Genomic DNA, 13,345 nt, shown 5'->3' on the forward strand with positions numbered 1-13,345 from the left:
CAACCCCCTGCTCAAAGCAGGACCAATCCCCAACTAAATCATCCCAGCCAGAGCTTTGTCAAGCCTGACCTTAAAAACCTCTAAGAAAGGAGATTCCATCACCTCCCTAGGTAGTACATTCCAGGCTTCACCAGCCTCCTAGTGAAAAAGTTTTTCCTAATATCCAACCTAAACCTCCGCACTGCAACTTGAGACCATTGCTCCTTGTTCTGTCATCTGCTACAATGGAGAACAGTTTAGATCCATCCTCTTTGAAACCCCCTTTCAGGCAGTTGAAAGCAGCTATCAAATCCCCCCTCATTCTTCTCTTCTGCAGACTAAATAATCCCAGTTCTCTCAGCCTCTCCTCATAAATCATGTGCTTCAGCCCCCTAATCATTTTTGTTGCCCTCCACTGGATTCTTTCCAATTTTTTCACATCTTGTAGTGTGGGGCCCAAAACTGGATGCAATACTGCAGATGAGGCCTCACCAATGCCAAATAGAGGGGAATGATCACGTCCCTCGATCTGCTGGCTATACTTCTACTTATAGAGCCCAAAATACCATTAGCCTTCTTGGCAACAAGGGCACACTGTTGATTCATATCCAGCTTCTCGTCCACTGTAACCCCTAGGTCCTTTTCTGCAGAACTGCTGCCTAGCCATTCGGTCCCTAGTCTGTAGCGGTGCATGGGATTCTTCTGTCCTAAGTGCAGGACTCTGCACTTGTCCTTGTTGAACCTCATCAGATCTCTTTTGGCCCAATCCTCTAATTTGTCTAGGTCCCTCTGTATCCTATCCCTACCCTCCAGCATATCTACCACTCCTCCCAGTTTAGTGTCATCTGCAAACTTGCTGAGGGTGCAATTAATCCCATCATCCAGATCATTAATGAAGATATTGAACAAAACCGGCCCCAGGACCGACCCTTGGGGCACTCCGCTTTATACCAGCTGCCAACTCGACGTGGAGCCATTGATAATTAAATATTCATGGTAAATAGGCCCAATGGCCTGTGATGGGGTTATTAGATGGGGTAAGATCCGAGTTACCCAGGAAAGAATTTTTTGTAGTATCTGGCTGATGAATCTTGCCCATATGCTCAGGGTTTAGCTGATCGCCATATTTGGGGTCGGGAAGGAATTTTCCTCCAGGGCAGATTGGAAGGCCCTGGAGGTTTTTCGCCTTCCTCTGTAGCATGGGGCACGGGTCACTTGCTGGAGGATTCTCTGCTCCTTGAAGTCTTTAAACTACGATTTGAGGACTTCAATAGCACAGATATAAGTGTGAGGTTTTTTTGTAGGAGTGGTGGGTGAAATTCTGTGACCTGCGTTGTGCAGGAGGTCAGACTAGATGATCATAATGGTCCCTTCTGACCTAAATATCTATGAATCACCACCCATTGAGCCCGATGATCTAGCCAGCTTTCTATCCACCTTATAGTCCATTCATCCAGCCCATACTTCTTTAACTTGCTGGCAAGAATACTGGGGGAGACCATATCAAAAACTTTGCTAAAGTCAAGGAATAACACGTCCACTGTTTTCCCCTCATTCACAGAGCCAGTTATCTCATCATAGAAGGCAATTAGGTTAGTCAGGCATGACTTGCCCTTGGTGAATCCATGCTGACTGTTCCTGATCACTTTCCTCTCCTCAAAGTGCTTCAAAATTGATTCCTTGAGGACCTGCTCCATGATTTGCTCTATAGCCTCAGCTAATAGCCATTTGGGTTTTAGTTCATGCGGTAGAGCAGAGATGGGCAAACTACGGCCCGTGGGCCACATCCAGCCTGCAGGACCCTCCTGCCCGGCCCCTGAGCTCCTGACCCGGGAGTCTCGCCCACAGCTCCTCCCCTGCTGTTCCCCCTCCCCTGCAGCCTCAGCTCACTGCACCGCCGGCGTGATGCTCTGGGCAGGGGGCTGCGAGCTCCTGGGGCAGTGCAGTTGCAGAGTCACAGCCTGACCCGGGGCTCTGTGCTGCATGGCCCAGCTGTAACGCCGCCAGCCACTGGTGCTCCAGGCAGCGTGGTGAGGGGGCAGGGAGCGGGGGGGTTGGATAGAGGGCGGGAGTTTGAGGGAATGGGCGGGGGCCGGGGGTGTGGATAGGGGTCGGGGCGGTCAGAGGGCAGGAAATGGGGGGGTTGAATGGGGGCAGGGGTTCTGGGGGGGCAGTCAGGAATAAGAGGAGGGGTTGGATGGGGTAGTGGGGAGCAGTCAGAGGCAGGGGATCCGGGAGCGGTCAGGGGACAGGGAGTGGTGGATGGGGCAGGAGTCCCCGGGGGGCCGTCGGGGTGAGAAGTGTGGGGGGGTTGCATAGAGGTCGGGAACCAGGCCACACCTGGCTGTTTGGGGAGACACAGCCTCCCCTAACTGGCCCTCCATACAATTTTGAAAACTCGATGTGGCCCTCAGGCCAAAAAAGTTTGCCCGCCTCTGTGGTAGAGGCTCATGCACTGAGCTCCCGAGGTCCCAGGTTCGATCCCGCCTGCCAACATCTGGGCTCCGTCCGAGTTACAAAGGCACCTCAATGCCTTGTGACCCTTTCTGTCAGTGACAGAGCGCCCTGCAGCGCAGACAAAAGTCTGCAATTCTGGGAGCTCCTGAGGTGCCGGGGGGCTGGAGTCTGTACGCGAGTCGGCCACTCCGGTGTGCTCTACTGCGTCCTCAGCTGCGGGCATCCAGGACAGACGGTGCTAATCCAGCGCCACGCAGCCCAGCTGCAGCAATCCCAAGGGGCTGCCCTGAGACACCAGGGCAAAGGCCTCCAGCACCCCAGGCCCTGGGTTTCGGTGACCCTGGAACCGGGCCCCCTGGAGTAACATTGTGCCCAGTGAGTTCTGACCCACAGGGCTCTGGCCCCGGAGGCCCACGGTTTGGGATTCTCCTCAGCCAGGCAGACTCGCTCCTTCAGTCTCAGCTACTTTCTCTCCTGCCGGCGATTCCTGCCTGTTTCCTGGCAGCGCCACACGCTGCGGGGTGGGGAAGGAAGAGGGCGTTTCCGTTTGGGCCCTATTCTTACTCCTTTCCTCGCAGACACTGTGGGCTGCCAGAGTTGCTGAGCCAATCTGCTCAGGCGCTCGGGGTGGGATGGGACAGGGGGCAGGTTCTCCAGTGACCCCTCGGCGACACTCAAGGAGCAACTCGAATGGGCTTTGCAGGACATTGAGGTTTTCTCAGCAAAAGCTGGGCGTCCTGGGAGGAGGGGCTAGAGAGGGAGGAAATGGGATGGCCCTTGGGGTCCCCGCACTGCCCGAGAGGCTCCCGTCTCTTCTCAGGAGAGGGGGCCAGAGAGCGGAGGAAAGGCTGAGGAAACCTTGGCACCTGGGGAGGCTTCTGAAGAAACGGGCTCAGCCGGAGTCTCCAGGCTCCCTCGGCGCTGCCAGCCTCCCCCGGGGACAGACTGTTCCAGGGCAGCTGCCCGAGGGAAATACTCAGTCCCCACAGGCTTTGTCCCTGTTCATTGCAGACCCTCGGGGAACACCCTTCCTCAGCCCCGCTCCACACCCTGCTGATGACAGCCGTGCAGGGTCTGACAACACCCACCCTGCAGAGATTTAGAGCCGCAGAGGAAGAGCTGAGGGCCATCGTATCTCTCCACGGAGACAAGATGGAGAGAGTAAGAGACGCCCGCAGTGGGGCAGGGGGATGCTGCGCAGAGATGGGGACGGGAGAATCGCCTCTCCTAGGAAACCGTTCCTGGGACTCCCTAGCATGGTGCTTTGAAGGTTGGCTCAGCCCCTTGCCATTCAGCGCTTGGCCGCGGGGATCCGCAGCGTCAGGTTTTGAAAGTGTTCTCTGCCCGCTGGAGCCCTGACACTTCCCTGAGGACGCCCAGCCACACTGAAGGTGTGGGACAGTCCCAGCCCTGGCAAGGCAGCACTTACCTAGTCTGCTGACGAGCCTCCACATTAGGCTCCAGGAGCAGACATGGTTTCCTCAGACATGCTGCAGGGCCTTGTTTTCCAGCTGAAGTATCAGGAAGAATTTGGCTTTGCACGTCTCTCTCTGTCTCTCCCAACCTTTCAGCCTGTTGCCCAACCCCACAGAATCTGAGTGCCTGCCCCATGAATTAGACTGGCCTAGGGAGGTTTCTCGCCGACGTCATTTCTACATCCCCTGGGTAGGAGGCTCTCAGCGTCATTTACTCCCCCTGATTAATGATGCTCCACCGCCCCCCTGGGAGGTAGGAATTCTACCCATTTGACACCTGGGGAATCTGAAGCCCAGAGAACTCCTTGAATTGCCCAAGCTGGCGCAGCTTCTCGAGAAAGGAATCAGGGTCCACGTTCCCTACAGTCCTTTCAGCGTTGCCTTTAATTGCTCGGCCTGGAAATAGGTGACATTCCTGCCCTTCTCCAAAGACCGCCTGCAGGTGGCACGTAAGTGCAGACTTATTCCCCTTTCCTGGAAACTCTGAGACTAATTAACGAACAGAACCCTCAGCCTGAACTTCCTCCCCAACCTGCCTGTTCCTAGGGTTTCCTGCAGGTCGTCCCTGTCTCTGCCCGAGTTCCTTCTTTCCAACAGGTCCCAGCGGGAAGTTAACAAATGGCCCCTCAATCAGCAGACTGATTTGTGCAGGGCTCTAACTCCCGCTAGCAGAACAGGTCAACAGAATCCTCCACCCAGCGTTGTAGCTCCTGCTCCTTGTTCGAGAGAGGCAAGAGCAATGACCAGTTCCTCATGGAAGAGCCCTCGGGGGTGGCTTGTCCCTTTAGGGTCTGTCTACCCTGTCTTGCAAAGCCTCCTGGCCCTATGGACTTGGGCTCCCAGGGCTGGCACTGTGGGGCCAAAACAGGAATGCAGACTCTTCTGGGCTTGGGCTGGACCTTGATCTCTGAAGCCCAGGGAGGAGGGGAGCTTCAGAGCCTGGGCTCCAGCCCAAGTCACCATGTCTACACTGCTGTTCTTGGTGCCATAGCCTGAGCCCAAGGGTAGACAGCCGGCTTTAAGATTTGTTACGGCAGGTTTTACAATCCCGCAGCACAGAGGTTCTCCTTAGCGCTGGGCCTGGAGCTGGCTCGCCCCATCCAACTAGCCCGGCCTGCCATCTCTAGGGTGGGCTCTGGGGTCTGGAGCAGTGGCTCTCAACCTGCGGCCCAATCAGCACAGAGCTGCGCCCCATGGGACATCCTCAGGGCCAAACAGGTAGGATTGGATGTGGCCCACAATGGAAACTAGGTTGAGACCCCTGGTCTGGAGGAACTGATTGTGCTAGAAAGAGCAACAGGAAGTTGCAGAGACTGAGGAAAGGCTCCTGCAGGGAAGCCTTTGAGAGCAGGGCTGAGAGCAGTTTGCTATGGCAGGGAAGGCCCTGGGACATCAGGGGAGTTTGGGCTGTGCCCACTGTAAGGTTTTGGGGAAGGCTTTTGTGTGTGTTTCTGAGCTTTAAGGTGCTAAACCAGACCTCAGGAAGACTGGGGTTCCTGGACTTGTCAAAGCCTCTTTCTTCAGATTAGGGAGGAGCCAAGATGGGAAACTGAGGTCAGAGGTGGCTTGCAGGGCTGCCAGGAGGGCTTCCCTGGGAGGAGGCCACTCTTTGATAAATCCATCCCTCAACTTCCTGGCATTCTTCCAGGTTGAAGACGTTGTGGGAGGGATCTTAATCTGGCTTGACAATGTCTGCGATCCCAGAGCCAGAAAAGCAGCGCTGAGGGCCACGGCCTTGCTGGCTCGCTCCCACCCCCAGGACGTGGTTCTAACCTGTGTGGCTCACACGCTGTCATCGCACAGGTAGGGAGCTGCTCTGTTATCACCTCAGTCCGTTATTTCTCTTCCTGCTCCCACTGACAGGCCACAGGCCGGGGAGGGTCCGTGGGGCTCACACAGTTGGAGCGAGTTTCCTGCTGTGCAGAGAGCTGTCCATGCTTCCTAAGAGGAGATGCCCAGGCCCAGCCGCTGAGGAGCCAACCCCTCCACCTGCACTCCCCGGGATGGAGACATGCCAGTTTTCTGGAGAATTCCAGCATTGTCCTGATTTCTATGAGTCACCCCACTTCCTCTCAGATCCAGTACAGGGCCAATAAATGACTTTGGGGCTCACTCAACATCCCTGGCTCATGAGGTCTGGCTGCTCCTTAGTGCGTGAGAGAAGGCAGAGATGGAAAAGGCCCATGAGGCCCATCTGTCTATCCCCTGCAGACCAGTGCAGGATTGTTACCTGTCATCAGATCCCTAGTTATTCCATGGCTGAGGAATTGGTGAAAAAATACACTCATTCTTCTGGAGCTGTGCAGCAGAGGTAAATCTCTGAAGACAGAAATTTCCAGCCCTAATTGTTGCAAAAAAAAAAAAAAAAAAAATCATCCACACATGACCAGAGCGTAAATGCAGTGCAGCCTTCCTGAGTCTGCAGACAGCCGGCAACAATAGCTCTGAGAGGGGTGAGTGCCTCTTTTCATCTCAATGTGTTGTAAACTCTGAGTCCTGCTGGTTATTGCTGATCAGCGTCACAGGCAGACAGGAGGAAGAGGGACCAGTTCAACTGGCTCTGTGGGCACAGTTAGGGGCTTCCATCTATAGGGGAAAACAGAGCACCAGAAGACACCTCAGGTAGTGTAAACTGACATCGCTTTGCTCGCTTACACCAACTAAGGATCCGACCCCACATGCCCGCTTGAGTCCTGTTACCTGTCACAGTAAAGAATCAAATATTCAACCATAGTGAGTGATGACACCAACCATCTTAGGAAGCTACAGTGTCACTAATTGGTTAGAAACTCAATAAAACGGCAGTGTAGACAGGGCCCATTGGGCAGGGAAGCACCATGATATCACATTGGATCTATCCCCGGGGAGGCTAGCTACTGCTGACCACGCTGTGTGTCCCAGGGTTTGTACTGATTTGCCATGCTTGGGGCTGATCTCGTTGCCTGATACTGGTATTTTTTTCTCTTTAGCACATCAGTGGAGGCTGTGAAGACTCTTTTCTCCATGCCCGGAAGCTGGAAGGAATTTGCCAGCCTCCAATTTCAGCAGGGTTGGGACACGATAGCCTCCCGATATTACTACTTGCAGGGTGTTGGCCTGATTGCAAGGTAGGAGCCCAAAGTTTCCTCTTCATTGGGTCACTCTTGGGAATGGGATTTCCATGTGAAATATCCCTCTGTTCCAGGCTGCTATTTCAGCCCAGCAACTGGAGAGGAACTCTCTCTCCCTCTTGAAAATCACAAGGGACTTTCTGTTCCGTGTTCCACAGCCATGATCGAGTTTGAGAACCCTCAGCTCCCTGCAGTTTTCAGAGAGGCAATCACCATCGTCCAGAGTGAGAGGGAGGAGGAGCAGAGAACGATCGCCATGGCTTTCTGTATTGAGGTGAGATTCATTAGTTGACAGGCACAAGGGGGCTTTCTGGAGAGCAGCTCAGGCCAGTAAGCTCTGGGGCACATTGTCAGCAGCTCAGCAGCCTTACCGCCAGCTAGCTCCTCTCTGCACATGGATGGTTGTGGGGCATGGCAAAGAGAGGGAGGGAGAGACCGGGTGAGATTGCTCCTGGCTGGATGTGCTGAGATGGGATTATGGGACAAGAGGAGAGGTTTCTCCAGTGCCCCAAGACCATGCTTCTCTCCTCACCTTTTCCTGAGGCTCTGCTTTTCTTCTGTCCCAGGGGTCTCTGCATGGCACTCAATGAGGCCTGGAGACGCCCCTTTCCCTGGGGGTTGATTTGTGATTTGTGCATGAGTCTAACTTTTGGGAATGAACCAACTGAAACAGCAGCAACTGGCTCCCGACGCACCAGAGTCTTTGGGTGGGAGTAAGTGGCCCTTTGGTAAAGACGACTGTCCAGGGAACATACCCCACAGGAAGACCTCTGCTCCTCAACCTGATGTTGATTTGGCTCTTTCCAGTTTCTCCAGAGTCCTTCCATTGAGACAGTGCTGACAAAATCAGAGCTCCGGGCGCAGCTCATGGAATGGAGCAAAGACACAAATCCCGTCATACGTAAGCTCAGTCTGCGAGGCCTTGGCAGTATTGTGTTCCAGCCAGAAAAGGTAAGAGGCGTGGATTGCCCAGGGGACCGAGGAAGCCGATGTCTCTCAGATAGCTCGGAAATGAGAGCCAGATCCCCACACAAGCCTTGTTGTTTAACACACAGCCCTCAAATGGTGGAGGTGCTTTCCTGAGCAAATCAAGGCATGACGTGCTCCCTGCTCCCGTGAGCGGAGCCCTGATTGCAGATGGGATGCAATGGGGGAGGTGGGGTGAGCAAAGACAAAGGTTACAGTGAGCAGCTGGCACAGAGTGACAGGAGAACGACTTTCTGCCCCGTTGGGGGGGCTGTGCCATCCGTGGTTTCTCCTAGGTGGGAGTGGTCCAGCATGTGCTCCAGGCTGTCACCCCGGAAAGTAATGAGTTGCCTTCTTCATTCCTGCAGGTGAGATGGTTACAGGCCCAGCTGCCAGGAACCGTGGCCAGGTTTTGTGACCGGGATGGAGGGTGTGTCAAGGAGGCCATGCACAAAGCTGGAGACATCATCTACCTCCTCAGGAGGGAGGGGCTTGGCTCCATCTCCCAGGACATTGCAGTCAGCCTTCGACCCTTCATTGATGACGTAAGGCTTGGAACCCCAGGAGAAGCCCATGCCCCCCTCCACCTGTCTCTGATGCCCTTGTCTCTCTCTCCCCATCTCCTTGGCTCCCGCCCCTCAGGCCTGCCATGGAGCCTCCAAGGAGCGCCCCAGCCATGGGTGGGGAATCTCCTGCTGAGCCACCTCCCTGTCAGAGCTCTTCTCGCCAAAGCTCAGTCTCAGCGCCATGCTCCCAGCCCCTGCTGCAGTCTGGCCTGGGGGAGAGGGGGCCTGGCCCTGGGCAGATGACCAGCTGTCTGGAGAACACAGGCCCCCAAAGAGGTGGAGATTCTCAGCAGGAAAGAGGTGGGTCGGGAATGGCCCAGCTCTCGGGGGCACCGAAGAGCAAAAGAAATGCTGTGTTTTGTAGCAGCGCATCCCTGCAAGGCTCCAGCAGCGGCTTCTCCCCTTCCCCAGATCAGTCTCCACCAGACTTCCCTCCTCTCCCCAAATCTTCTCGGGTTCTGGGATTCTGGGCTCTCCAGACAGAAACTGCCTCTGGGACACCCTGGGGCTGCGCTGTCCTGCACAGGGTCTCAGGCCTTGTGCAAGATGTCTATGGCGCTGGCCTGGTGTCCGCCCTGCTCCCACCAGCCAAGTCAGTTCACACAGGGGAACCGGAGCAGCGGGCGGATTAGGACTCTGTCGCGTTCTGCTCTGATACTGCCTGGCTTTAACCGGGCGTCCCCACCCCCTGTGTGTCATTGCCAGGAGAGGGGCAGTGTGCGCTCAGCTGCCATTTCACTGCTTGGCAACGTGGTGAGCAGGGTGCAGGACCCGGACAAACCCCTCGTTCAGCAGGAAATCATCCACTGCTTGCTCCCGCTGCTGCTGCATCTTGCAGACCAGGTCGAGAGTATGACACTGCTAAGTGCCATGGTCATTATTTCCTTAAGAGAAAAGAGCCAGAATCCCCTGGGGCCCCCACTGCATTCATTACCAGAGCCCCTTGCCCAAGCAGAGTCTTCTCCTCCCGGCTTCACTCCATGCTGGAGCCTCGTGCCCTATCCATCCTCACAGCACACAGAACAATTGGGAAGAAAAGCCTTCTTCTGGGAAAGAGCCCTGAGTCTCTCCTGCAAAGACAGGCCTCAGGCCTTTGGGCTGCTGCATCCAAAGATTCACAACAAGAGGCAGCAAAAGAAAAGGGAGCAAAGATCCGTCAGTGCCCCGTCGGTTCGGGGAGCTGATATATGCCCACAGCCTTCTGGAAAGTGGGTGCAGCTGCCCTGCCTTCTTCCCTGGAGCTCCTGAGAGAACTTCTCTAGGTCCTAGTTTCCCAACCTTCACCGGACGTTGCCCTCTTTCGTTGGGCCAACTGGGATGTGGAGGGAAGCCTGATCTGAGGGCTCCTTTGGTCAGACTCTTTGGGATCCCAAAGCTGACGCACGCTCTCATACAGTCTCTTTGTACAGAAGGACTGAGCTGAAGGCAAAGCGTAGCGGGGCCAGGAGTATTGCTGCTGGCCCTGGCACGGCCCAGGTCCTGCTTCCCGCTAAAGTATGGGGCCCTGGGTAACTGCCCCAAACCATCCAAAGGACAGGACGACCCTGGCTCTCTCCAGCCAATTCTCAGTTTCCTCTCCTGAGCACAGTCCTGTGTAGAACAAATTACAGGAATCTCCACTAGCAGGAAAAGCAGGAGAACAAGGGACGGGGAAGGTTCGATGTCCCCCAGACTATCCCTCTCGCAGTGAGAACCCTCTTGGTCTCCCTTCTCTTGCAGCGATGTAAACTGACGCTCTTCCGCTGCGCAGTGTTTCTCGGCTGGGCTCATTTGAAGAGGCTGTTCCGCAGCATGGCCTGGGATGGCTCCTCACAGCTCTTGAAGTGTGTCGGGAAGTGCTTGGTAGGTGAATTCCTTGTGCCTTGAGAGGGGTGAATGGGGACTTGAGGGAGACCTTTCTAACCCCACACCCTGAGGACCCATCCGCTTCGGTCGGGTTGCAAGACACTATTCCAGGCTCTCTGCTGGTTCATTTCTGCAGGAGTTACAATCTGTTCACATTGTTGACAGTTTTCTCCACAACTGTCAGACCTCCAAACTTTTGTCTTTTCAAATGAAAGCGGAGGTTCTGGAGAACACAACAGTGACTTCAGAGAGGTGCTGCTCTGGTGTATGGGTTCGTATTGGCGGCTGCCATGGCCTGGCTCTATGCTTTGGCTTTCCTGGACTATTTGCTGTGGGGAGAACATGTCATTTGTATATTGTGCATTTCTTCCTTCTTTCTTTCCAGATGCAGAACAACAAGAGCCACATCCCCAAATTCCTGTTCCAGGCCCTAGAGTACCTGGAAAGCTCCCAGACAACAATACGACACTCTGCAGCCTTGTTCATTGGTAAGCAGAGGAAATTCACTTGAGCTTTCTTAAATGTTTCCTTCAAAGCCCTTTTCTAGACGGCTGCTCTGTTCCTTCCGACAGCACCAGAATCCTAAAACTGTGTGTGTGGATACCGCACCAACTTCCCCTGCCCACAAGAACTTTTTGGCTGCACCTAGGAGAAACCAGCATGATGTGAATTCAATCTCCTTTGGAAATCAGCCTCTCAGTAACTTCTGGGCGTCTGATGCTTTATCTAATGTGCTTTGTGAACAGATGTAAGGAATGTATTTAATTTCCGAAGGGTGTCCTGGGGGAATGGCTGCATCTTCAGCAGTTTTCAGCGAAGGATTTGAAAAGTAATGAGATCCATTGTATTCATTGTATGTCTAGGAAAGACTATCCGCCATTACTACAATTTGTTGTCTGAAACAGTGAATGAAGATGGCATCTCCCGCCTGTATGAAGGTAAGGAAATACCTCTGTGTGTTTGTGCCTCTGTGGGAAGTACAGGGGTGCAGCACAGGGCCCGAACACAGGTTTGAATGTGGACACAGGGCCCTCTCTGTCTAAGGACAGCGTTTAAGGAAGAAGGATGGTCATGCGAGCTTCATCGAGGTACCACAATATGTGTACAGGAGCAGGGGAATTCCATCCCTAGCTCCTAGTATAGACGTAGCCTTAGAGCTGTGTGGTGAAACTGTCTTCATAAAGGTCAGAAAGTCTGTAATGGAAGGCCTGACAGAATTGAAAAAAGCTGTTGTTATTAAGGATGATGATGATGGTGATGATGACGATTACCCTCTGTAGGGCAAGATTCATCACCTTCCCTCCCTGTAATGGAGTGATTGCAGGCTAGGGAGATTCACTCTGAGATTGGTTATCAGCTCATAGGAAATCCCATGAGTGCACATGGGAAACACTTTTCCCTGTGACCTCTTAAGGAATGAAGGCACAGGGCCACAAAGGATTTCAGCAGACATTAGGAGCCTAAATCCCTTTGTGGATCTCAGCCTAAATGTTTGATGGTTTAATGTCGCTACGGCTGTCACTTTCCTGTTCCATCAAAACAAAAAGTGCCCCCAACCATCTGTGTGTACGGGTGTGTGTACGAGTGTATGCCAGCACATGGGGAAGTTACGCAAGAATGGGGTCTCCTCTCTGTCCAGGGCTATTTTGGGAGTAGCTGTGTTATTGTTGTTGTGCCCTTAGAATCTTGGCAGGTTTCAGAGTAACAGCCGTGTCAGTCTGTATTCGCAAAAAGAAAAGGAGTACTTGTGGCACCTTAAAAAGAAAAGGAGGACTTGTGGCACCTTAGAGACTAACCAATTTATTTGAGCATAAGCTTTCGTGAGCTACAGCTCACTTCATCGGATGCACTGATGAAGTGAGCTGTAGCTCACGAAAGCTTATGCTCAAATAAATTGGTTAGTCTCTAAGGTGCCACAAGTCCTCCTTTTCTTTTTAGAATCTTGGGTAGCTAATAGCAGGGGGCAATGGCCATCTGAAGTGGAGGTTTCCTTGGCACCAGGCACATCAGCACCATTGGGTTTTCAACCTTTTTCCTCTGATTCAGCTTTTCAGGAAGTGCTTTTGAAATCTGACATGGTGGTACATCAGATGGTACATCCTCAATACATAAAACAAGTGGTTACAGAAGCTTGGAAATCTTGTGTCGGGTTCTGCATTCGACTACGGAACTGGGACCAACACAGAAGACCTCTTTGTCCTGCTATGGTACGTACAACAGATCCTTATCAACTCTATGGAACTAAGGCTGAACAGTGAAGTGGATATTGGCAGATGACACAAAATTATGTTGGTTAGTCAGGCCTAGAGAAGACTTTGAAAAAGTTCAAAGGGATCTAACAAAGCCATGTGACTGGGCAGCACAATGGCAGATGAAAACCAGTGCTGACAAATGCAGGAAAGCAGTGAGGTGAACAACTCCTACACATCGCTGGTGTCAGAAACCAAAGCATGGATGGTTGGGCCCAGTGGTTGGAGCAGTGGTAGTGGGGCCTAGTGGTCAGAGTGGTGGAGGTCGAGCAGAGGAGAGCCAAGGGTTGGAGCTGGAGTCAGAAGTCAAAAGCAGGATTGGAACAGCCTGGGGAGTATGGCTGGAGCAGGCTGAACCATGGGCAGTCTGTCACCACTGTCAGACAGAGGAGAGTTCCAAGCCAGGAAACAACACTGAGCAGACTGAGGTGCTGGTTCTCCTCTGTGGTGCTTATGCCTGCTCTGAGGGTCACCAAACCAACTCCTGGCCTATGCATTGCCTGGAGCCTAACACAGGAAAATGCATCCCAGCATGTGGCTTCATCAGGCTTGACTCCTTTCATGAGTGCATCATTGCCCCACTTCTGCCCCATTCCCACACACTGTTACAGGGCAGCACCCTGGAGCTGATCTCTGACATCTCTCTCTCACTAGAATGAAGTCACTGCAGAGTCAGGACAACCCCACCTTTGGGCTCT

At 53.5% G+C, this 13,345-nt stretch overlaps 1 protein-coding gene across 1 annotated transcript; it reads left to right on the plus strand.

Annotated features, from left to right (window-relative positions):
- Positions 1–6,917: 6,917 nt before the first annotated feature.
- On the plus strand, positions 6,918–11,631 carry LOC119567374 (maestro heat-like repeat family member 5). Its single transcript, XM_043525109.1, has 4 exons — positions 6,918–7,295; positions 7,829–7,972; positions 10,784–10,886; positions 11,262–11,631. Exons 1-4 carry the CDS (start codon positions 7,182–7,184, stop codon positions 11,411–11,413), a joined length of 513 nt encoding a protein of 170 aa, XP_043381044.1. The 5' UTR covers positions 6,918–7,181; the 3' UTR covers positions 11,414–11,631.
- Positions 11,632–13,345: the final 1,714 nt, after the last annotated feature.

Source organism: Chelonia mydas, chromosome 11, assembly GCF_015237465.2.
Source record: "Chelonia mydas isolate rCheMyd1 chromosome 11, rCheMyd1.pri.v2, whole genome shotgun sequence".
Classification (NCBI taxonomy): Eukaryota; Metazoa; Chordata; order Testudines; family Cheloniidae; genus Chelonia; species Chelonia mydas.

Excerpts from the sequence above, each read along its gene's own strand:
- LOC119567374 (XM_043525109.1), top strand. The coding sequence starts at position 7,182 with ATGATCGAGTTTGAGAACCCTCAGCTCCCTGCAGTTTTCAGAGAGGCA. Across the intron at positions 7,296-7,828 it reads CCATGGCTTTCTGTATTGAG|TTTCTCCAGAGTCCTTCCAT; the intron begins GTGAGATTCATT and ends GGCTCTTTCCAG. Across the intron at positions 10,887-11,261 it reads CTCTGCAGCCTTGTTCATTG|GAAAGACTATCCGCCATTAC; the intron begins GTAAGCAGAGGA and ends TTGTATGTCTAG.